The 23,819-nt window shown below is 41.6% G+C and overlaps 1 protein-coding gene across 6 annotated transcripts in view; it reads right to left on the bottom strand.

The window, feature by feature from the left end:
• rapgef2b (Rap guanine nucleotide exchange factor 2b) overlaps positions 1-23,819 on the bottom strand; it is a 98,850-nt gene that overhangs the window by 59,158 nt on the left and 15,873 nt on the right. For all 6 annotated transcript variants that reach the window (XM_053428719.1, XM_053428716.1, XM_053428714.1 and 3 more), the window contains exons 2-4: positions 13,372-13,442; positions 11,084-11,140; positions 3,138-3,221 (exon numbers count right to left, since the gene is read on the bottom strand). In XM_053428719.1, the coding sequence (XP_053284694.1) occupies positions 3,138-3,221; positions 11,084-11,140; positions 13,372-13,442 (212 nt within the window). The remainder of the gene's footprint in view (positions 1-3,137; positions 3,222-11,083; positions 11,141-13,371; positions 13,443-23,819) is intronic.

Raw genomic sequence — 23,819 nt, 5'->3', positions numbered from 1 at the left:
GTACATATGGAGGCTGTTAATGTGCAGACAGCACTTGTATGATACAAGGTCCCCATGTAATTACTGTCGGCTTGGGTCATAGAATGTTTATAGAGATGGACGACATGACAGCTCCCAGAAAAGTGATGCCAGAGTGTCTTTATTGCCCCCTGGTGGCTAACTGCAGTACAGATTATAAACCCTGCCTCCCCCATGTTGGTGAATGGGACATGGATCACACTAAGATGTCAAAGAACAGGGCAAATATCATGTTCTCAAAGATGTTTTCAGTCAATTGAGTTGGTTTTTGGACCCATCCAAGGCCAAGAGATACTAACTGAGCGTGACCCAAACCCAACATGGTAGGAATCCGACTTGAGCTCGATGCAGCTGCACTGGGTTTGTGTTACCATGTCCCTCAAACACATGATACTTGCTTGTTTTCCCTGAACATCACTAAGACTTTAGATTTGTGTGTGTTCAATTGAAATTGCTCAATATCCAGATTGTGCATCAAATGTAATTTAGTGCATTTGACAGCAGCACCACAGTCTTGTGCAATGCAGTTGGCATCGCCCTAAAACACAGTGAGTTAATTACCAACACCTATACGGTCTCATGCAGCTGGGAGGATCCCTACTCAGGCTTCTTCTGAACATATGCTTAGTAAACATTTCTCAAAGCCCTCTCCTCTCCCAGCACCTGAAGCCGGGCATTAACTTTAATCTGCCAATATCTACAAATCCCCCGGCAGCATCCCACACACACTCTCACCTTGGCAAATCAGAAAAGGTTATATTTAAGAGGGGGACCAGCCTTTTGGCACATTTCCGATCAGGCCTTGCATTTTAAATGCCTCCCACGTTCCTGTGAATCCGGAGAATGACCACGCCGACCCCCACCGGGCTGCTGGCACCACGCTGCACCGCAAAGTGACGGCCTCCAGCTCTTAGTGGCCGTAGGTGTGTTATGCAAGCCTTAATGGATGAAAAGATCATTGTTTTCACGACGCCCACAGCAACGGTTCATGTAACAGATCCGCTTGTGAAATCACAGCTTTTTAACATTTGGGACTTGGCTGCAGGAGGTGGTGATCGCTGCTGTGAGATGGAGAAGGGAACATGAAGCTTTAGTCCTCTGCATGTGTCGCAGATACTTATCATCCTCTACCTCTCCTCTAGTGCTCAAATTTGTGTTTCCCTGTGCAAACAACCTTATCGGTATAACTGGATGAATTATATGTAAATCATGAAATATTGAGTGTGACTTCAAACACTGTCAACAAAGCTGGGGGCTGTGTGACAACAGAATAAGATCATTATATTTCCCCTTCAGTGTTGCACACACTCTTTTTCAATCAAAGTAGCTGGTGACTCACACACATTTCTGGTCATGAATCATGTTAATATTTATTTGTACTTGTAGTATATTGTTGTGCTATATTATATTTTTTTTACTATAAGCAGATATAATAATTTAATCTTTGCTTTTTAGAGAGCTGTAAAAACTTAATGTAAGATATATGATATAGTAATGCAATTAAAACGTCTCCTCCAGGGACATTTAACAATATTGCAACTGTGTTTTAATATAATGAAATTTATTATGTCTTAATACACCAGCCTCCACTAGTGGGTACCCACAGGGGGACACAAAGGTACATTATATTGGGTTGTATACCACTAATCCAATATTTATGTAAATGCTTAACAAGAAGATCTCAATTTCAATAAAATCCTATGTGGATTTAACAAGGCTTTTATTTTGAAGGCTACAGTCAAATAGTTGTTTTCCCTCACTTCTTAAAGTGGTTATAACATAATTGAATATGTGAGTTAATGTTGATTAATGTAGTTTTAATATTTGCCTTCAAAGAAAAATGATCTACAAACTGGTTTTAATTCCCCTTTATCTTCTGGACTTTTTCTGTGGGATGTGCACATTTCCTTAGCTGTTGTTACTGGATAGTTTTTACAGTCTGGAACTGAGGGGTTGTTTAGTTTCATACTTAAATCTGCTGATCAGGATAGAAGCTTGTTGAGGCCTGTGTGTAACACTGTACTGTTGAGACCATGTTGGCTGGTGGGGAGCATTTTGTGGCTGGTTATGGCAACAAAAACGTTTATGTAAGTTTGTCCCTGAATGCTTGGTTTGTCTACAGCTGCAGGTATTTGTGGCTTTATGTCTGGGTTTTGTTCACTCGTGACATTGCTACCTCCTCCATGGTCATTTTGTTTTCACCCGTGTGTTTGTTAGTTTGTCAGCAAGATTGTGCAAAAACGACTGAATAGATTTCCATAAAACTTGGAGAAGGAACACATTAAACTTTGGTGTACATAAGTAGAAAGGGGTCGATCAAGGAGGTGTGTTTTTCTTTATTATTGCGAGATGGGCCGTTTTTTGACATCTTCATGAGTTTGGACTGTCGAATCTTGGCCATGTTATTCACTCTACTGGGGCCATTCCAGTTTACGTGTGGGTGTGTGTGGGTGTGTGTGTGGGTAACATAGGACAGATTAGAGAATTACGTTATCACACCACCTCTGGTTTCTTGCAGAAAACCAAATGTAAGGCACCGTCCCAGAATCCATTTCTCAGCTCAGAGAGGCGACCACACTGTGGATGGTATATGAGAAGCTTGGGGATTTTTTGGACTGTACCAGCAGGCTGAGCAAATTGAAAGCATGTGCATCAAGTTGCTGACAAATATTTGTCAAATGTTCAAGTCATAACGTTCAGATCTTGTGCAGCAGTTGGAAAGACATGAAACCACAGTTGGCAGCATGGGGGACTTTCTCCTCAGCTATTTTCTTCAGTGGCATCATAAATAAAATAGATTTTTGAGCTAGAAAAGAGCTAAATCAGCTTTGTACTCTTCTTCATGAGAAGTCCAACAAACATCTGCTTGACTCTTATACTTTTTTTAATCCTAGACATGGTGTTTCCTGTTTAAGTAATTTGGAATTGAGATGATAGGATTGGAGACTTTTTAGGACAGAATAAATTAAGATTGGCTCTTTCTTTAAGTCCATGTTCTCCTTTTTCCGACTTTTTTTTTTTTTTTTTTTTTTAAATCGTCTTTGAAGGGATAGATGTCAGTACCAAGTTCAAACCATCAAACAACACCCTGACCCCAAGCAGCTTGACAGTAATCCTACCTGCTTCTGGGCAGGAACATGGACTCCTTAATGAAGACGGAGCCGGACAACAGGATGTACCAGCAGCTTCCAATGTCGTCAGGGCTGAAAGAGAAAAACAGTGGAGACATTTAGGATAAAATAGGAAATAATGTAATACAGCAAGGTGTTCAAAACAAATTGACAAGATATAGACTCCAAAAACCCTGCAATTTTGACTCTTTCATCAAAAGATTGAAGTAAGAAATAAATGTATTACAATGGAAGGTGAGCTAAATCAAGTAATGAATTAGATAAGTGGTTAGAGTGAATATATTTTGTTTGCAATGGAAAACTAAACACCTTTAGGTAAGGGTTAGGGTTACTGACATTTCACAGAACAAAGTGATGAATCTGTTGAACTGGGAAATCCTCCCCCAGATTAATCAATCATAAATTAATCCATGTGCCTGGCAGGCCCACACTGTTAAATGTAGTATTTCTGCTCTATTTTCATCGGCTGCTTCTACCTGTTTATGTAACGCTGCGGTTTAAATGCATTGGCAATGTAAGGGCGCTCATCGTGCCAAGGACTGGGATTAAAAAGGGAGAAAGTGACAGAAAGAGAACAGGAGAGAGACAGAGTGTTGGGGAGAAGGAGAGAGAGACCTACGAATGAACTAAGGCGTAATCTCTCATCCACCCACACCCATGGCCCTGCTCAAACACACCAGAGGAGGAAATTGGGCATCTCAGACAAAGTAAACTCCGACTGACCCCTGGATGATGCAGTTGCCTGTCAAGTCTGTACAACATGACGGGTAAACAAACACCCACGAGTGGAGACACATTAACGCTCGTCAAGGCACCGTTTCTGCAGGGTTAATTTAAATCGTCAGCACTGTTTCAGGTTTTAGGATTTACGCGACTTAACGAGTGATTTCACAGACACAGTGAAGGAAAGTCAGAGGTCATCCAGAGGGTAAATCTGTCAGAATAAACTAAAAGCATACATTTCAGTATTTAAATAGGGGCTGTCAGTGTTAATAGAGCATGTTGATAACATAGCTGTTAAATGCCGTAATTCCATTTCCACGCTCATCTGGTTTACCCTTGGACCTTCATGGATAGCAGGGGGATAATCTCACAAGGCTGAGATACTCTGAATCTCTGAACACTCGGTACACGCAGGATTATCAGAGATGTTAACCTACTGCGAAGGCACTGTAAACAAATGCCACGGCGACGGATATAAAGGTTAATGCGGCCTTACATTTGTATACAAGCCGTCGAAAGGCTCAAAGGACACAACGGAACATATGCACACATTGTGCGGGTCAGGTCAAATACCAATTGTTGTTGTACCAACTTGGTTTGTGGTACTTTCATTTTGAGTCTCTGTCGAACCCGGATTTTGATAAATCACGTTTTTTTTTCTAATTAACTTCCCTGTGTGGGTTTTTCTGGGTAGTATTTAAGAAAATTTGTGGATCATTGTGATAAGAAATAAAAAATAAAAATGTGCCGGTGGTCGGTCAAAGGCTTCACCTAAATGCCCCCCCTTACAGTAAAATGGAAGTAGAGACTCAAAGAAGGAAGTTTCCCTCATAACACGCAACACTGATACCATCTTTCTACAGTACTGGGAAATTTGACAGGAAGAGTGAAGTTTCTGCTGCACTGGTGGGAAAATAGTTATGACACTAAAGAAAAACTGCTTTCATTTTCATAGCAATATGATTATTTTGATTTAATTTCTGTGAATAGAATGCTGCAGCCAGTAGCTAGTTAGCTTAGCTGAGCAGAACAAGTGGAGAAGGGCAGAAACAGCTAAAGTGCCTCAAATCTAAACTCCAAAGGGCACAAAGTATATAAATAAAATCCTGACTGATATGGATTTCTTGGGGACAATATTAATACTGAGTAAGGGAATAAAATAAAATACAAATACGACCAAATAAATAAAGTTTTCATATCATATCATATTGCTGATATGTCTCTGAAAGGCTCTACCCCAGACGATTCAATTGAATGCGTCTCCGTTTGTGTTTTCCAGTCCGAGCTTTAATACGTGACCTCAGAGAAGGCGGGCGTCTGCACACCGAGCTGAACTCAGGTGAAGCTGCTCTGGTGTAAATAAAGCAGCAGCTTGTGTGGTAATCGCAGAATCACCTGGTCTGAGCGAGACTTCTTAATTGAAAGCAGAGGGAGAAGGAAAAATCGATGAGCAGCCAGACATCAGCAGGGCAGGATTGCTTTCTGCTTACAGAAAGGTAAAGGATGGCTGCGCTTACTCTACATCCATCCTCCACACAGACACGTATATCCACACCCAGCACCACTGCGCTGACAGACTTTTTTTTTTAATCATTGAGAACAAAGTCTCGCCGCCTTCCTCCTCCTCCTCCTCCTCCTCCTCCTCCTCCTCTCCTCGCACAGCTAATGAGGCTGGAAGCAGCACGCCCTACTGACACACGGCAAAAATATATCTCCCTTGTTCCGTCCAACACCATCGCGCCTTTTCTCTCTTTCCCTCCGCTGGTCCCCATCCTCCTCCCTCCAGACTCGCTCCATCCTTTCATGGCTCTTCTTTGCATTCGGAGACGACCGACGACGACGAATGAAACGCTGAATTATTAATTGCTGGCAAGCAGATGCGCCGAGCAAAGGAAGAGTCTGAGGAGGAGGAAGAAGAGAAGATACAACACCAAAAAAAAAAGTAGGAGATAGGAGACTCTTATACGCCGCGACAGCTTGACTGAACTGGGTCACGCGTACTGGAAGCGATTGTCAAACACTAAACATCATCCACCAAGACCCCCACTGGGAAGCCTTTAACAGTGGGGAATCAGGTTATGTGAGAGCCATGGAGATGGCGGAGGGGAGGAAGACGACCGGGGGAAAGTGATTATTGCATCAAGACTTTCACGGGATGAGTCTTATAAAACAGTTTGATTTTTAAAAAGGAAATGGAAATGAAAAACTGATGTTGCAGAAATTATGCATCACAATTCTCAAGAGAAACAACCTGGAAAACTTGCGTGAAAAACCGTACACCAGGTACTATTACACTAAAGTAGGTCTAATTAGGTTATATAACTTGTGTTTGTTCACTATCCTCTAGGTGAGTCATAAGTACAATGAGTTACTGTCCATTGTTGTCTCTAAATGAGGCTTTTTGTTATATTAACTATGGATTCATCTGACAACTAATGTCTTCCTGAGTATTTGATAAAGCCTTTGGTCTCTAAAATGATGAATAATACGGAAAAAGTACTCAAAAGGGGAGGATTTAGAGTCTAAAATCCATAAGATCAATGTATTTAGTATAATGTGTCCGATCTTTGCTTAAGAAAAATGTCTAAAATGATTATTTGATTGTTAAATGGGATTTGTCAATTTCATAAATGATTCATTTCAGCTTGATATTAAAATTACTGTATATGAATAATTGTGGGTTTTAACACGGTCAGTAAAAAAATATATAAAATATGGCTGATTGTGCAAATACAGCAGCAAAGTCTGTGTTGCACTTTACACTCAGTAAAATAAGCCAATGTCAACAAAACACAGGGGCAAAGATGTTCTGGACTAAACAGACATTTTTGTTTGGAAACGTTGAATTTCATAAAAGAAATGTTTCTCCTGAGAATCACATTCAGGAGGCAAGAATATAAACAAATAACAAAAAAATAGAACCATTCTAAATTTGTTATTGTGGTGAAGCTTTCCCCAAGAAACTCTCAATACCACAATGGCGTGGGTGACATTATGAAATAAAGTATTCATACCACGTTTTAAAGGTTTGAAGAATAAAACTTGAGAAAAAGTGGGATGGGACTTGGTGTCAACTTCCATTCTGTTTAGGATTTACACGATTTAAAAACCCAAAATCTCGAGGGTTGTTCTGAAACTGCTTTCTAAGAAGTATATACATATTTAACTGTACTGCTTTTCTGTGGTGATTAAAGCCGACTGGTCTTTGGGATGTGCTGATTTTTTTCCAGTTATTTCATCCAATCAATTCTCTGGTCTACCCTGCTGTGACCCCTCGTCTGAAGGCCAGCAGATTCATAGGGAGTAAAGAGCTGCACGGGGCTGGGGCGTCGTAACTGCCTCTGAACCGCGGCCAGGGGTTAAAATATCGAACCGGTTCTACGGTGTTTCTCTTTTCTTCTGGAAACGTGATTGGATTGTGTTTGCTGATTTTTTTTAACGAAACAGCTCAGCGCCAACGTAGAAATTGTGATTCTTCCTGTTTTAATTATTACAATCAGCGCATATAGCTCTCTGACTGTGACAGTGAAAATTGGATTTCAGTGTGACGGTCACACAGCAAAGGAAAATCAGACGTGTGAAGGTACCTTTTATTACATCATGAAAACATGTCCACCCAGAACAAAATAAAGGAAAGGGCAAATGTATTCAGACTCAGTTGTTGTTTCCATTATAACAAGTAATAAAGTGACATTATGCAACTGGTCGATGGAGCTGCTTGCATTAATTGGTTTTTCATGAAGTGCTATGTAGGTGGCATTCAAAGCACTTCCACTCCAGCTGATAAAAACTGACATAACCTCCAATGTGTGGTCTGACTTTCACATTCATTATACGTAATAATACAGAGGAGGGAAAACATGGACTGCATTACATGAGGCGATGTGCAGAGCAATCATTACCTCTGCAAAGGAGGCTTTTGCATTTCGTCTATTTGTTTGTTTATCGGCTTGTTAACTAAATGCATTTCCCTGAAACCTTGTGGAAAGATGGGACATTAGCTCAAAAGAGTGTTTTGGTGAAGATCTGGAGAAAGCTTCTGCTCCAGGAATAATTATTAAATGTCTTCAACTTGCAAGATTTAACCGATTTCATTGAGATTGATCAAATCTGGCTTGGTAAGTGGACCGATGCCTGAATTATAAGCTTCCTAGCTTTAAAATATATTCAAATGATTCATCGTTTAAAATAAAAATTATCCTTTCAGCTTTGATTAAATGCTTCGTTGGTTATTCAATGGTTCAAGCACAGACAGCCAATAAGTCGACTGCACCACTCCAACAAAATATTATAACATTAGCATTTGTGAATATGGTTGTATAAGCACAGACGTTCCGGTTTAGCTCAGGTCAAAGCCAAGTCCCGCACTGAAAGGGCCGACATGGGAGGAGGTTAAAGGTCGAGCAAACACTTTACCGGCCACTATAAAATGTGCCAGGTCAGCCTCCATCTCAGGACGGCTTTAGCACTATAATCTCTGGGTGGTAAATCCTGAGAGGGCTCAGGCTCTGGGATGTTGTCATGAGATATTAAGTGGAACTGTGTGTTTGTATCTGTGCATGTTGTGTTTGCACTCAGGCCATCTATAGCCCCAAGCAGGAGAAACGAGTACTTTTTAAAGTATTCTCCTCCAGGACATCCAACTGTCAGCGATATGGCAGAGTGAGGCGCTCAGTGTGTGCAACATTAACTCTGATACTTAAATAAATCTCAGTGGTTTTATCCAGCATTGTGCAGAACAGTAAATACACAGACATACATACAGGATTTATTTCTATGATAAATGTTCTCCTGGATATTATCTTGCTTAAATCATATAAGCACATGATATAAGGCAGGATTTATATGAAGCAAGGGAAGTAATATAACACAGCTCAGCAATAAATCATTGTTTTCTCCAGTCGACGTAGAATCTGCTTTGCTTATTCAAGAATTTCAACTCAAATAAAATCTGGAGCTGAAATAGTGAGATTCACTTACTGAGAAAATGCAATTTTAGCCGAATATTTTAACTGTCAGTATCTTTACTAACTTATGGTTTGTAAACGGTGTAAATGGTAACTGGTGACATTTTCCTCTTAACAAATGTCATTATGGATTTTACTAAAAGTATATTTAATTTGAAGGTGCCCTTTGACTTGAGGAAATTAACTCTCTTTACGAGCATCTCAATGTACAACCCATACAATTTTTACAACTTAATTGAGATAGGATCACATTAAATTCCCCCATTGACTTTTAAAGACCCCATTCCCCAGCAGATTACTGCCGTCGTCTGAAACGGATGAGGAAACGAAGACAGGCAGTTAGAAGCTTGTATATTCAGAGGAGACTGATTAGGATCCCGCAAAGGAGGCAACTCAATCTGATCGACTGCTGTTTAACACCCAGCTCTTATCAGGGGGAGCTGCCACTGGCTTTTTATAGGTTAATACATGCAAGCATGCAGACACTTGTGCAGACGCACACAAATTCAATGCAAACAAACAGTTGTACCAAGAAGAGAGAAATGGCAAAGTGTAGAGACTAGTGCAAATTAAATTAACCAATAAACCAAAAGGAAAACGACCTGCTGTGTTTCTGTGCTTTTGCCGAAGGTCAAATTAAGCAAATTGCAGGTTGTCATGTCCTTCTCTTTGACTGCTTCCACAGGAAGCCATTGAAATCACTGCATGCTTGTAACACCAAAGATTATCTGCAATTGCCCTGACTCTGCACTGAGTTGGAAATATTTTGTCCTTGGACTTTTTTTCTGTCAGAAAAGACAAAACATGTGCATCACAGCTGAGATTTGGTGTGAGAGAGACAACCTGGTAACTCAACTGAGCGTCAGCATAAACCGACTTTTGGACTACATCCACACTTGTGCATTTTCTATTCCATTTCCAAAGAGTCAGTTTCTGTCCGTCCAGACTTAAACGTTTTCAAATTGACTGAGGACAGAAGCCTTTTCTAAAGTCTCCATTTTAGATGCTTTGGGACTCCAGAATATCGTGGACTCCAGATGTAAATCAAGCAGAAGTGATGAATCTTAAAACTAAAGAGTATTAGTGCGAGTATATTACTTTCTGTTTGTTTTTGTCTTAACAAATCACCAGTCGAACATAGTGATTAAGTCGCATCTAATAAATTCTGCCCGTCACTCCTGCATAGCTGCACTGAGACGACCATCGTCTTACTCTTCACGTTCACGAAGTTGCCTGACAAGATAAATATTACAACAGTGTGATGACAACACCACTGGTAATTGGTTCTGCTGCCGTAAGAAGCCATTTTTGACGTGTATAATGATTATAGAGTAGGTTAGCGTCAATGTAAAGTTGGCCTGATACTGTGTGTGTGTGTGTGTGTGTGTGTGTGTGTGTGTGTGTGTGTGTGTGTGATGGGCCTGAGGGAATCTTGCAGGAACTGGAGTCTATTATGCGACCACTGCTTAATCTGCATTCCTATTGTTTAATCAGCTCCCACACCGACAAGTGGGCTTCTAATGAGGTGTTGACTCTTCCTCATCATCCCTTCACACTACACACACACACACACACACACACACACACACGCTGGGGATCAGGATGCAGGGGGGGACGGCGAGGCGCCCTCTCCAGCTCCTTGAGACGCTGATAGAGTTAATTAACTGTCTTAATTCTCACCATGGGTGTTTGGAAGACGTCAACATGTGACACCAGTCAAACAAACTGTCTGTTGTTCTGCTTAATGTAGTTGTGGCAGCCTTTCAGCGAGGATCTAAAGACACTTGCAAGCTCTCTGGAAACAGCTTTCCAATCATATTAACCCTCCACAACACATAGCTCAAAGGGAGGAAACGTTAAAACAACACAACTAATTGGTTTTCTACCCGTTGGCTGAAATGTTTTAGGGGCTATAAGCTACTTTTCTAAGTTCGGTAAACAGTGACGTAAAGAATCAAGCTGAAATTAGACTTGGAATCACTTCATGGTCCTCAGTGGTTTGGAAACACTGAAACACACTCGCCTTCATTAAGACGTATGTTACATTGGTCGTTCCACAGTATGTTTTGATCAAAATGAATTTAGATATTCTTACATTGGCTGCTCACAGTTTGTCTTTGCTTTCATACGCTGGTGAAGAAGCAAGAATTGCCCCCAATATCATCAATAAACATTTACGCACAGGCAGCCCCACCCACACAAACACACACACACACAGACACGACCAGACATTGTGGTACTTACTAGTATAGCACCTCGTTGGCCTCGTGTCTCTCATAACGAACCGTCTCACACATTATCCTGCAGGGACAGAGCAGAACGGGAAGGTGATGATCAGAAAACAACAGTAATAGAAACTTGAATTAAATAAAGGGGTTGATAACATTATTACAAAACAGACAAAACAAAGAAAAGAATAGAATCAAAATGTAGCTGTTGCTGAAATATTATCTTTTACCTTCAGGCAATAAATATACAACTGACGATTTTGTAAATTACAGTGACTCATATTGAGCTTGTTGCTGATAAACAAAACATGGAAGTAGAGTGTAGCTTTAAAAGGTTGAGTGGAAAGTAGTAGGTTGTACTACAGATGGAGAGAACAATGGTGACACCATATAAAGAACAAGAGCATAGTAGTGAGCTCATTGTGACTCATTCTATTATGTAGTGGGTCTACTGCTGAGTGGGAAGGTTGCTTTTTTCTGCCGCTTCTACAATGGATTCTGCTGTTGATTGTGTGTGTTTACTTAAAAAGAAACCTCAGTTTTTTAGGTTTACTGATTAAGCTTTAGATAAAATTACTACAGTTATATCACCAAGCATCTTTTCTTATGCCATCTATCTTTTTCTTTATGTGCATTTAACACTCAAATTAACACAGAATCAATTGACCCATTACACATTGATTGATTTGAATAACGAGATGAACAAGTGCTAAACATCTCAATTTAATTAGCGACACACTGCCGGTTGCGCTTGCGTCACCTGGAACGCGTCCAGGCCAATTAAAGTCAGGCGGCTCCAGTGTGGCAGCGGATAGTTTAGTGCCGTGTTTAAGGGCAGCAGAGACCGTTAGTTATGTGTTGGGATCTCGACAATTAACCGACGAGTCACGAGGCTCCTCATGCCAATGTAAAGGGATTAGACATTTCATCAAGCGGACACTGTGCATTACTTTCCTTTCATAATTTATGCACAGATGTACTTTGCGCTCCCACAGCTCCTGTTTGTGAAATGCTTTTCTTAGTTTGAAATATCTTTTCAAGTGCCGTTATTTTTAAACTATATTTATTAGGCACACTCTCTGATATTTGGAATCAAACTCCCTTTTCCTCCACATAAAGAGTGTCGGGAAAAAATCATCCATATCAGGCTTTCCCAGAGGAGACAAGAAAGCCTCAACATTACAGGCAGGCTACTACAATAAACAGAAGCTGATGAAAACAAAAAGAGGCTTTAAGAGTAGCTGGGGGCGGCTGTCGTCGTGTAGCCCCCTCTGCACAAGTAGAGAAAAACAATCCTGTCACTAAAAAACAAGTCGCCGTGAACAAGAACCACAGAAGAAAAACAACACATTCCTGCAGGAGAATGAAGTATAACACAATCCCATGGTTGGTGCGATGTCTGGTTGGCTGGGAGGCTCGTTTTCCTCTTTTTTTTTTTCAAAGATAGGAAAACCCACAACCGCTCAGATGAAGTTGGCAGCAGTTGTGGTGGTGGGTTGGTCTGTGGGACCACGGGGACATTCCGCAGGATCCAAACAGCGAGGGGGGGGGGGGGGGGGGGGGGGGGGGTTACTGCAGGGTGGGAGGCCTCTGAGGGGTCACGCAGAGGAATGTTCCAGCTCCCGGGTCATGTACTGCTACATTGTTCCCTCGCCAGTATAATCCACATGTATGCACACAAGGCATGCTGGGAACAGACTTCTGACATGCACTGTTTGGATAGTTCACGCCAGACGGGAAAGACGGGAAAGCCAACGTGGTAACAGGAGAGATGAAGGTAGAAATCATAAGAGGGGCTGAACTGGATGTTACCGCCATTTCAGGTTTGAAGGTTTATATAGGTTATAATAAAATAAACTTGTATTGACTTGTCATTTAGGTTTTTAAACTGTATGGTCCCTTTCTACCTTCCTGAATTAGCTTACAAACCATTTTAAGGAAATTAGGGTTGCAAACTAAAATTTGCTTTATCGATTTTACCCTTAATTCTTTTTTTTATATATAAAATGTCGGGGGAAAACTTAAGAATACAAAATAAATGACTGCTGACATGATAACTCCCGAAAGATTTGACACGGGTCTTAAAATCCTCCACAACTTCTTTTTAGAGAGTAAAACCACTCCAACCTTTAAGTTGTTATAGCGACAGACAAATGCCACTGGTGTTTGGCTCCGTGTTAATTTTCCCACCCCGACTATAACTGAGGAGCTGTCACTATGTTTTAATTTGCATTTTTAATGTGTGTGATTGGGGATATCGAGCTTTGAGTTAATTAAATGCCGTGAACGTGTGCAGACACTCACCTCAGCTGGTGCTCTCGCAGGTTGGACAGGGCCTCCATCCCGTGGAGGTACGAGTAGACGATCTCCAGGTCCTGAAGAGGAAGAGCAAACGTGTGATCAGACACAGGAGCAGAGGTGAAGAAGTAAACACTCAAACAATCACTGGGGCTTATATTAGAGTGGATATGATCATTTGATTTGGTAAATTAATCAATGGCAGAAAACTATTCTGCCACCATTTGCTTTCTTAATTCTACAAAGGAGAAAACAATCCGATTAACTGTACTAACAATATATGGGCACAGAACGGTTAATAATCCTTATCAAGGTGATAAGAGATTGTTCTTATTCAGGCAAAAAGGAAAGTTTATAATTTAGTATAATAATCATATTTGTTTGATACAGATCCCCAAAATAACAGATTTTTTTCAGAGAAAGTTAAATGCAAATATTGAAACTTGTTCCTTCAGCAGGTGACACACTTGCTTCTCCCACCGCAGAAAACTTTTTAAAAAGGACACTGGTTTGTTTAGACTGAACATTGGAATAAAAAAAAAAAAAAGTACATTACAGAGACAAAATTAATAATGCAACTATGCCGCACAACTATAAACTCCCCATTCAATTACTTCATCAAGTGACTCAGTGAGCCACTCTCAGATTGTTTGGCCTGACTCCAAGTCAGAGGTGAAACAAAGTGGCCCTCTCCGAGAGCTGGCAGCCCGCACAGCTACACCACTGTCTGTTGGTACAGACTTGGCCGCTGACAGATAGTGTGTGTGTGTGTGTGTGTGTTGCGGTTCTGGTTGCAGCTACTGGGATCTCTTTGTCGGTGGGTAACTGGAGGTAGACGTGGCGACAGCGGACCAGAGGCACAACAGACTCTCTGTGGTACACTCGCTCTACACAGAATGACCACCTTGTCTTTGGGTTGTGTTTCTGAGAGCAACAATCGTTCGCTTAGGGAAAGTTTTGTGTGATTTGTTGACCAAAACCTCTGAATGACACTTGGTTTGTGCTGGTTTGATTTCACAAGATGTGCGGATGAACTGTGGTTACAGTGTCAGAGTTTTTAAAGGTCCGTCAATAATACGTTCAAAAGGGTTTGAGGAATTGGAAACATGCAGAAAACAATAACAGAACCAGTCTTTGGTGTGTGACTCATGACCTTGGATAAACAAAACCAAATAAGCAATAATAAGAATAGCAGAAACACGTGAAGTCCAAAAATATGCAGCACATTACTGCAGGCTATGAATTCATATCAAAACTATGTTATGAAACTACACCCCCAAGTGTCGGCCCCTTGAAGAAGCCTAAACACGTATAATTACTATTGCTTTATTTGGGTTGGGCCTTTAATACATAGACTTAGGAAGGAAACTGTATTGTCCTGGGGGGGGGGGGGGCCTGCCCTGTTACATCACACAGCAAGATCCTCACTAACCACATCCTCATGTTTATAGTGTCTTTGGTCAGTGAAACACTGAACAGGAAGGTTTAACAGAGGCTATGTTCTAATATCTACTGCCGCCTACTGGAGAACCAAGAAACTGCAGCCTTGACTCGTTCAGCTGCAGTTTAAAATGTCCACGTGATTCATGGAGGATTGAAAACTGGGGCACCTATTATAAGTCCTTCCTTAATGTGATGATGAAGACGACCAGTTAGTTTCTGTTTCAAGCACAAGATATGTACAGAACATGTGTTCACATAACTTTGTGTAGAAATAATTTCAGTTTGTGCAGTGCCCGACCTGATTTACATGTTTTTACAGGAGTTAAACGCTGACATACACTAGAACCTTTGCATTTAAGCCGTCTCTCACAATGTCGTCCTCCTTGTTTTAACTTTTAACAATGAGAATCCTTACAAATATATTCAAAAATGAATCCACTAGTGCATCTTTTCTTGCACAGTGGAATTTGGCTCATCTATGTCCTCATGGGTTGTGATTCTCTACTGTGTTTTTTATCTGTTTTATTAATTAATTAAATACATTTGACCTAACTTAATACTTGTATTTTACACAGAAATTATCAAATGCATAACACCAAATGTGTTTTCTCTAACCTCTCACATGCTGACACCTGCTCTGAGGTGGTGAGGTGACCTAGTTGTGAAAAACACACAAACCACCTATGTAACTACAACGTCCCACTTATGTAACTGTGTGCTCACAACAGGTCAATGACCGAGACCCTTCATCTTTCATCACCACCTTTTTCCTCTTTCTGTCTTCCCTCATTGCTGCCCAGCACAAACATGAGGCAACAAAAAATTCCATCTAACCCCAGATATAACTCTCATAAATGTAGTTTGGGATCAAGTCACAGAATTCAAACAGACACTCGAAGAGAACAGGAGGAATGTCACTGACGGAACCTGTGTCAGTCACAGAGAATTCAATTTGTTGACTATACAAGAGGAAGAACTTCCTTTAACCTCTGTAGCAATAAGTATTAAGTAACCGTGACACAAAGGCAACACTAGGTGGCAGTGTTGCAGGTTTATTTTTCTTTCCCCCCATGCCACAGTGACATCAGGGTGAATAAAACAGCGCCACTCAAATGCAGCCTCACAGGGAGAAATATGCAAAACCATCAATTGTGGCTTGAGTCTCAAATATTTCAGATTGACTCTATGGAAAGAATGTAAAGGACCCCATCCTTTCCACTCGGTGGGCCCTGCATTTTCCGGTCTAATTTTCTCCTCTTTTTTCCCCCCCTTTCTTACTGGTCTTCTTTTAGACGGCGCCAAACACAATCACCACAAAGTGCACGGAGAGAAGACATATTAAAAGTTTTAAGACATAGAGATGAGAGCATTGAATCCAAAGCAACCTCTTGCATTTTTCTTTTGCATCGTTTCAAACGATTAACATATAATAAAAAAAACCCTAGTTGGATTTATTCTAACAGATGATTCTTTACGCTTCTTTTCCTCTCAGTGCTGAGATCAAAAGCTGAGGGCGTTTGATGTCTGCTTTCAACGCCACTTAGGTGTTTCGTGTTTGCTCTCATCTTCATGTTTATTCCAGTCTTTGGGAAGAAAAAGGGAAAAACTCAGAGCAGGAACAGAAAGGAGAGAGATACGACCAATAGAAGTGGGTACAGCTGAAACTGGGGCACGCTGATGAAGGCTGCATCTGAGATTCTGCTCATTGTGTGGAGCTGGATAAAAGACAAAAGAAAAAACTGCTGGCTTTTGGACTTTTGGGAAGTAGCTCAGGCTTCTAAGCTAACACCAGTAACGCCATCTAATCCCTGCCCCTTCCTTTTCCAAACGAATCCTTCCAGGAACGCAGGTGGCCCCACGCTGGAGGGAAAACAGACCGAGATGCTGTTCTCGATAAGAGAAATCCTCAGGGGTATTTCAAAGCTGCTCGCCCAAAACTGCTCATGGCGTTCCGTGCATACCAGTTACAGACTTTAATCACAGCTCTTTTTTTACTGTCAACTCCCCCCCCCCCCCCCCCCCCCCGGTCATTTCCTTGGTGCAACAATAACATGACATCACTTTACACCTTCATTTGACAGACAGATAGTAGCAGGGCAATGCTGCCAAACCAGTGGAGGCATTTCCTTTCCAGAATAGAAATTAAACAATAGCAGCCCTTGTCTACCCCATTTTGTGCCTAAATCCATACACACACACAGACATGCACACGCATACACAGACACACACTTAAACCGACCACGACATCCTCCATTTTCTACCCATTCTGTTCGGGCCCCAGAGGGAGAGGGTGCAGTGTCGGGCCTGTTGCCAGCCTGCTGAGTGGCATAGCGTTGAATGGGCAAACAGGTCAAGGAAGTTGTGCAGTTTTTCCCCACATTGTGTTCGTGAAGACTGAGGAGACAATAAAAAGGATTTGCATGAAGCGACTTCAAAAAGGCCAGTTTATAGACTACATGTTTTTAACACAAATGGTGTCACAAAGAATCTGAATATTTATTAAATTGATAATGTATTGTACAAACTATGCATGTTTTTACTTAAATAACCACTTAATTGTTTAAACTATAATGTAAAAAATATACTTTTTGGACATCATATGTTGTTTAAGTTCCAGTTCCATTTTGCTATACGATTGCAAATGTGTATTTTTGTCATTTTAATTGATTTATTTGTCTAGAAAATGTCAGAATAGCAGATACAAAGTATGTGAGCTGAAGAAGTTAGATTCAACCGACTTGTTTTGTCAGAGAAATTGTCTGAAACACAAAATATTCATTTTACCATCAAATAAATATGGTGAAAAATATTATAAAACTCAGGGACAAAAGAATGTGAGGTATTTTTACTTGATAAATGTATGAAAATCATGAAACAGGCTTTTTTGTCAATATGAAAGAAAAGTATTTGTCTACTTCTGTCTTTGGTCGATAATGTAATTGTTGTGCTTGTTTTAATTCGTTTTACAGCCCCTTGTCGTCCTGGACTCATGTTTGAAATCACCTTTTCTTTTCTTATCTCTTGACACGACAGCATCTGCTCGTCTGATAGGAAGCTTTTTTTCTGCTCCAGCCTTTTCACTGTGGCCCAAATGGACAATCCACTTATTCATTTAGCGGCGGCTGAGTGCAGATAGCGAACCTCCACATGCGTCTATCAGCTGCTGTCAGACGCACATCCAAAAGAAAGGGCGATGCAACCTTTCAATAACAATGGGACACTGCGGGGGACGTAAACAAAAGGTAGTGTCGGGAGGTGAAGGACATTTGAGATGTCTGATGGATGCTCAGACACCAGATTTGCTTCTGAGGCATGAGCTGAAGATAATGTGTGACATGTAACATTGACATCATTGTCTACCGTCCAAAAATAGACACAGCAAATTGCAGGTGATGATGTTATTTATTATATTTTGTAGGAATGACTGATGATAAAGTGTTGTCAAACCATAAGACCAGAGACATTATGTTTCAGGAGCAGCGCTCACTGAGGAAATTGATGATCGTATCTTTCTATGTAGAAAATGTTAACATCTCCAGACGTCTGCCTTTGTACATGCAGACCATCTTCTATAATAAATAAACTGCTGAGGAAATGGAACTAATCTTGTGTGTCTCATGTATATTTTTTGGCTGAGCTGCAAAACACCTAAAAATAATTCATCATTTATCACCCCCAGTCTCATCCGTCCTTGTGAATATTACATTTTCTTTTAGTTTAATAAGGCACTGTATGTTGTGTGGTCAACGAGCAGGAATTCTCTGGTGCTTGTTGTGTCGCTCAGAGTTTCCTATTGCATCGCATGGTGACATTTGTGGTGCTGGAGTAAATACTTGAGGTTTTACCCCATAGAGCTGCACATTTGTGTAACTTCCAACGAATACGATCCTTTACTCTGGTATCAAACCATGTTTTGTTTCCTCCTCAGCAACATCAACAATGTTTCTTCATCCTAAAAGGAAGCTTTGTTGTTCCTGTTTCACGACGATACTTGATTCTCACGCCTATTTGATTCAGTTTTGGTTTTGGTTCTAACCAGCTTGTGTGCGTGTGTGTGTGCGTGTCTGTGTCAATACAGTCATGACATTTGTTGATGATGCTAAGGGAAACAATTAGGAGAGGTAAATTTGGTGCAATAGTCCTCACTGCTCATGCAAATACAGAATAACTGTTGTGGGGTGGCAACTAATCAAAATTTTAAAAAATGGTTTATAGTTAAGCCAATGAAATGTCAGAAAGTGAAAAATGCAAACCACACATAATTGTTACAGCCCTAGAAGGTATATTTTCATCGATTAAAAGATTCAACAATGAATCATTTATTTGTTGTCATGAGGCAGTTATCAAAAACAAGAGCGTTTTCAAGGCTGCAATAAATTACTATTTTCATTATTAAAATATCAAATGCTCATTGTTGACCATTCTTCTCTCGTATGTGTGGAACCAGGGTTTTTCTGCCAAATGTAGCTGAAGCTATTCGTATCAAGCCAAATGAGAGAGAGGGAGAGGGGGACAGAGAAAGGCAGAGTGTGAGAGAGAAAGGCAGAGTGTGAGAGAGAGAGAGAGAGAGAGAGAGAGAGAGAGAGAGAGAGAGAGAGAGAGAGAGAGAGAGAGAGAGAGAGAGAAACCACGGTGGCCGCCCACTGGGAGGCATATGTACTTCTGTCAGCGCTGCTGGGCAAATTGTAAAGAACTTGTCCGAATGGGTTTTCACGGGGGAACGTCTCGCTGGCAAATTGTGAAACCTAGCAAATTCTTATCATTCCTTCTGTCCGCTGTGCGATTCAGGGGAGCAGGCCTGGACCAAATTCAAATCTGTTCAAATCAGACCAACGACAGAACGTGCTGAGCAAGGTTTGAGAAATCTGGGGTGCTGAAGTACGTGATGCAGAGATATTGCCCACAACCCAAAGGCAACCATCTTTACTTGCCTTTACATTAAAGTCAGATTTTCTTACTCCACTAGTTGGATTCCCAAACCGAGGAGCACCACAGGAACACTCTTTCTACCCCAACAGCCCTTTGAGCTACAGAACATGACACAGACACACACTCTCAGGTTCATCTTAGATCCTTCAGAGTTTGAGAACTTTTCTTTGGTCTGGAGGGAAATACGAACATGACGAGGACACAGGAAAGAGCTGACAAAGTGCACAAAACTTCAGAATGAAACTTCACTCGCTTATTCAACTAAAAGTCCCATTCAAACTGGAACATTGTCACAGTTTCTCGTTAGCAGGAGGCTGCATCTTTCTACTAGTCGGCTCATTACAACATCCAGGTCTAAGATGCTTATGACCTTGATCCCTGGCGTCAAAGAAGGAATGGCCGCTCTAATCGCGGCACTTTGCGCTGGGAGGATTTGTTGTCGTTCTGTTTCAGAAAATAGCTGCAAAGAGCACAAATTAATCCCCCGCGACTTGGGGGTGAGGACGACCTAGTTTTACAACAATTGCTCACTTGTCACTGCGGGGGGAGCTTGTCACTCTGTACCTTCACCCTCTGAACTTGTGTGTGGCTGATTCAAGGTTGGACTCTTACAACTAGGTACGCAAAACCTCTTAGGTTAGGTTGACATATGGAAATATAATAGATATTTAATTCATAATAATAACGCCAAAGATTGTATGTATTCAGCATCTCCTTCATTCATTCAACAATTCTGTGCAGCCGTCACACCACCTCATGATACACAGCATTCTTTTGAAGTTGTGACCTTTTCCAGGTTTTGCCTTTCTGTGCCAACGACCCCTCGTTCAGAGATGGGCTGGTATTCCTGGATCCTGTTACTGTGACAGCGGAGGGGCCGTCTTGTGTGTCGGGCCGGGGAGAGGCTTGCATTCCTCAGATGACACTGGCTAGATAATGTCTCCGTGTCCACACCACCAACACACACACTCAGAGACACACATGAAGCCAAAGGAGGCCATCGGAGTCCTGCCTCCAACCCCCTACTGCTCACTAACCTATGGAAGGTGCTATATAGAATACCAAGTGGAGGGGCCATCTGGGTCGAGTGTTACTGTGCATGTGGGGTTCTGCTGGGATGCTACCGGCCTTAAAATATACCAGGGCTGCAAGTAAATGCTATTTTTGATTATATCGAAATAGCTGAACACATTTCTGTCCCATAAAAATTAAACGTGTCGACATTTGTCGACTGATGAAACGACAAATTTAAATTGAGTTTCTTTCGTCTGTGACATTGCTCAAAGTTTTACTATTCTCACAATTTGCAGCAGTTGGCAACAAACAAATGGTAGAAAATGATAAAGCCAGACACTAAAAGTATAACTTTGCATTTTGTTTTAACACATTTTTCAAGAAAAAATGCTGCCTACTCCTTTGCAGATGATAAGACTTGTTTTTCTTTTACTTGTGAGAATTTATAGGTAAATGTAAATTATTATGACATTTTATACGACTAAATAATGAAATTCAACAATGTAAATAATACTTAGTTGTGACCCCAATTCAGACGACAGCGCATCAAAACATATTGTTATTGGTTCATTAGTAAAGCTGAGCTGTAAAAGGCCATTTCCAGAGAAAAAAAGCACAAAGTCGGCTTCAAGGCATTTTTGAAATTCTTCAGACTGGACTTTAACGATGCATGGCATGACATGAAATGTCACACTCATCGACGTTTTGCTGCCTAATAAAAACCATATGTCGGCGTCAGAGCCTGGATAACTATTTAAAGTCGGTGTTGGAGCGTAATGAAGGAGACAGAGCTGCTGTGTGAGGAGATAAACGGCCTGGAGCAGGCGTAACAAGGTAAACAGACCACTGGGAGTCAGACGGCCAGTGTTGGAGGTTGGAAAGGTCATGTTGCCTACGATGCACTATCTGCTAATGGCAATATATTGCATTATATTGTCTGTTCAGCACAAACGCCGCAGCATGTCTGTGTCAGTGTGCCAAGTGGGACTGAGGAGGACCGCCCCCCTGAAGCAGCCAGAACAGCAGCGGTGGCAGTTTATCCCGAAATGTGCACGTTCATCACCCACCTCGGGGGCAGCGGTACGATGCTCCGGTCCGTGCTGCCACATGCACGGTCCATCTCTGCGTTAATACGTGAGAGTGCATGTGTGTATTCCCTTGCCTTTGTTTGTACATTCCACCGTGTTAACAGGGTGGCCGGCAGCTGTCCTTGAATCACTATTGACAGAGAGTGTGAGATCTACTGGGTATTTTTATCCATTAGCCTGTGTGAGAGAGCAGGTGGAGGCTTTGTGGGCTACAACAAGGTCACACAGTGACGAGCGCAATGCGCTGAGATCTGTGGCTGTTTTTGCCAAAAGTCGAGGTCGAAAGTCTGTTTTTGCATAGACGCAGCATGTGACTATAACAAAGGGAGTCACTCACAGTAGAGTTCGTTACTAAAGCACTGAACTCATTGCCTCGAGAAAAGAACTCCTTCCAGAGAACTCAAAAACAAACATTTCTAGAGAACTGCTACTGGGACGGCATTAGAACCATGTGCCACCTGAATGAAGCTGGCATACTACACAAAGCTAATTACCGGTCCTCTTAACATTAAGCGCTTGGTGTTAACTCAACGGGTTAAGCTAGTGCAGCACATGGCCCTTTCCGTCCTCCTCTCTGGCTCGGATGCTGAATTAAGCAGCAGACAAACAGTTACACTTCTACTTGCCACCTGCTCAGACATGCTTAGGAAGAAAATAGACATCCTCTTTGTCTACAGGAAGCCGTTCAACGCATCAACCCCATCCTCTACTTTCACTTTTGTACACCGGCCTGATGGAACTTAGTGAATAAATTAAAACTGTGAATGATGGCCGGGGGCTGAAGTGGCTTGAGGACCAGGACAATTTTGCAGTTGAAGACCAATATTTAAAAGCACTCGGGAGCTGCTGTTTGTTTCCCACCGTGGTTTAGGCAGCTGGCGGACACGGCGACTGGCTGGAACAGGAATCACGGAGGCATGTGAATGAGCTTAGCAGCACCTACTTGAGCTGCCTGCCGGTGTAAAACCCTCAAGAACAAAAATGCCCTCCATCTCTTGAGGCATGCAAATTAGGTGCATGCCAGGCTGCACAAGTAGCTGCAGATAGTCACAGTGGTGGTAGTGTTCTCGGAAGAAGATGTTCACTAAAAGATAAAACGTGTGCATGTTTCGCGGAACGCCAACAGTTTGTCTTGGCTGTAATAATGTCAAGACGAAGGCCCAGGGTTCACTGACCTCCCCGACCCATCTGCTTTGATCACGGCTGTAACCATCTGACACAGATGTTTTGTTGGACGCGAGTTCAAATGTCCCGGCACTTTGAAAGATGGAAATGTGCAGCCAAAGCTCGTGACCTCTTCTGAGGATAAAGCTTCTGTTTTTTTTTTACAGAGAATCAGCCTGAGTAGCATTACAGCATGTCGAAATATATCCTGAGCTGCTTTCAGAAAGACCCAGATCTTTTCCTGAAATTTTCCAGAGGGCCTGTGTACGAGAATGCAAATGTTTGAGTCAGTTGTTGCAGATGGTTTGCAGTACTTTTCCCGCCAGCTCCCGAGCAAATGTCTGGAAAATTCACAGCGCAACAAATTTGAAACAGGGAGAATAGAATACAAACATCTTAGGATGTAAAAGAGTAAAAGACATGTGATTACGTTATGTCCTGCCGCCCCTCGCCTGAATTTAACAGGAATGTTCCTGTTGTTATGAATACGTTAAACCTGGATTATCTCCTGCTGCCTTCTTCAAATCTAAAAGTCAAGCCGTGGACAATGTCTGGAAAAATAAGGTCCAGACATTTTCATGTGTTTACAGGCATAAAGAATGTGTTGAGAGCAGTTGAGAGCAATTTAATGCTGCAGCTCACCATCCCACTCCGACTGCTGCATTTACTGAGTACCAGCACAAGCTAACAACAAAAACAACCTTCAGGGGGAAAAAAAATTACAGGATGTTTCATGATGATGTTGTTATAACTACTTTAAGCAAAACACCAATTAAACCAGAATCAGCGAACTGGAAAGGTAGGGTTGCCGACACA

Source organism: Pleuronectes platessa, chromosome 8 (genome assembly GCF_947347685.1).
Source record: "Pleuronectes platessa chromosome 8, fPlePla1.1, whole genome shotgun sequence".
In the NCBI taxonomy this organism is placed as follows: Eukaryota; Metazoa; Chordata; class Actinopteri; order Pleuronectiformes; family Pleuronectidae; genus Pleuronectes; species Pleuronectes platessa.
The sequence above is the reverse complement of the archived record's forward strand: the minus strand, read 5'-3'. Positions and strand labels throughout refer to the sequence as shown.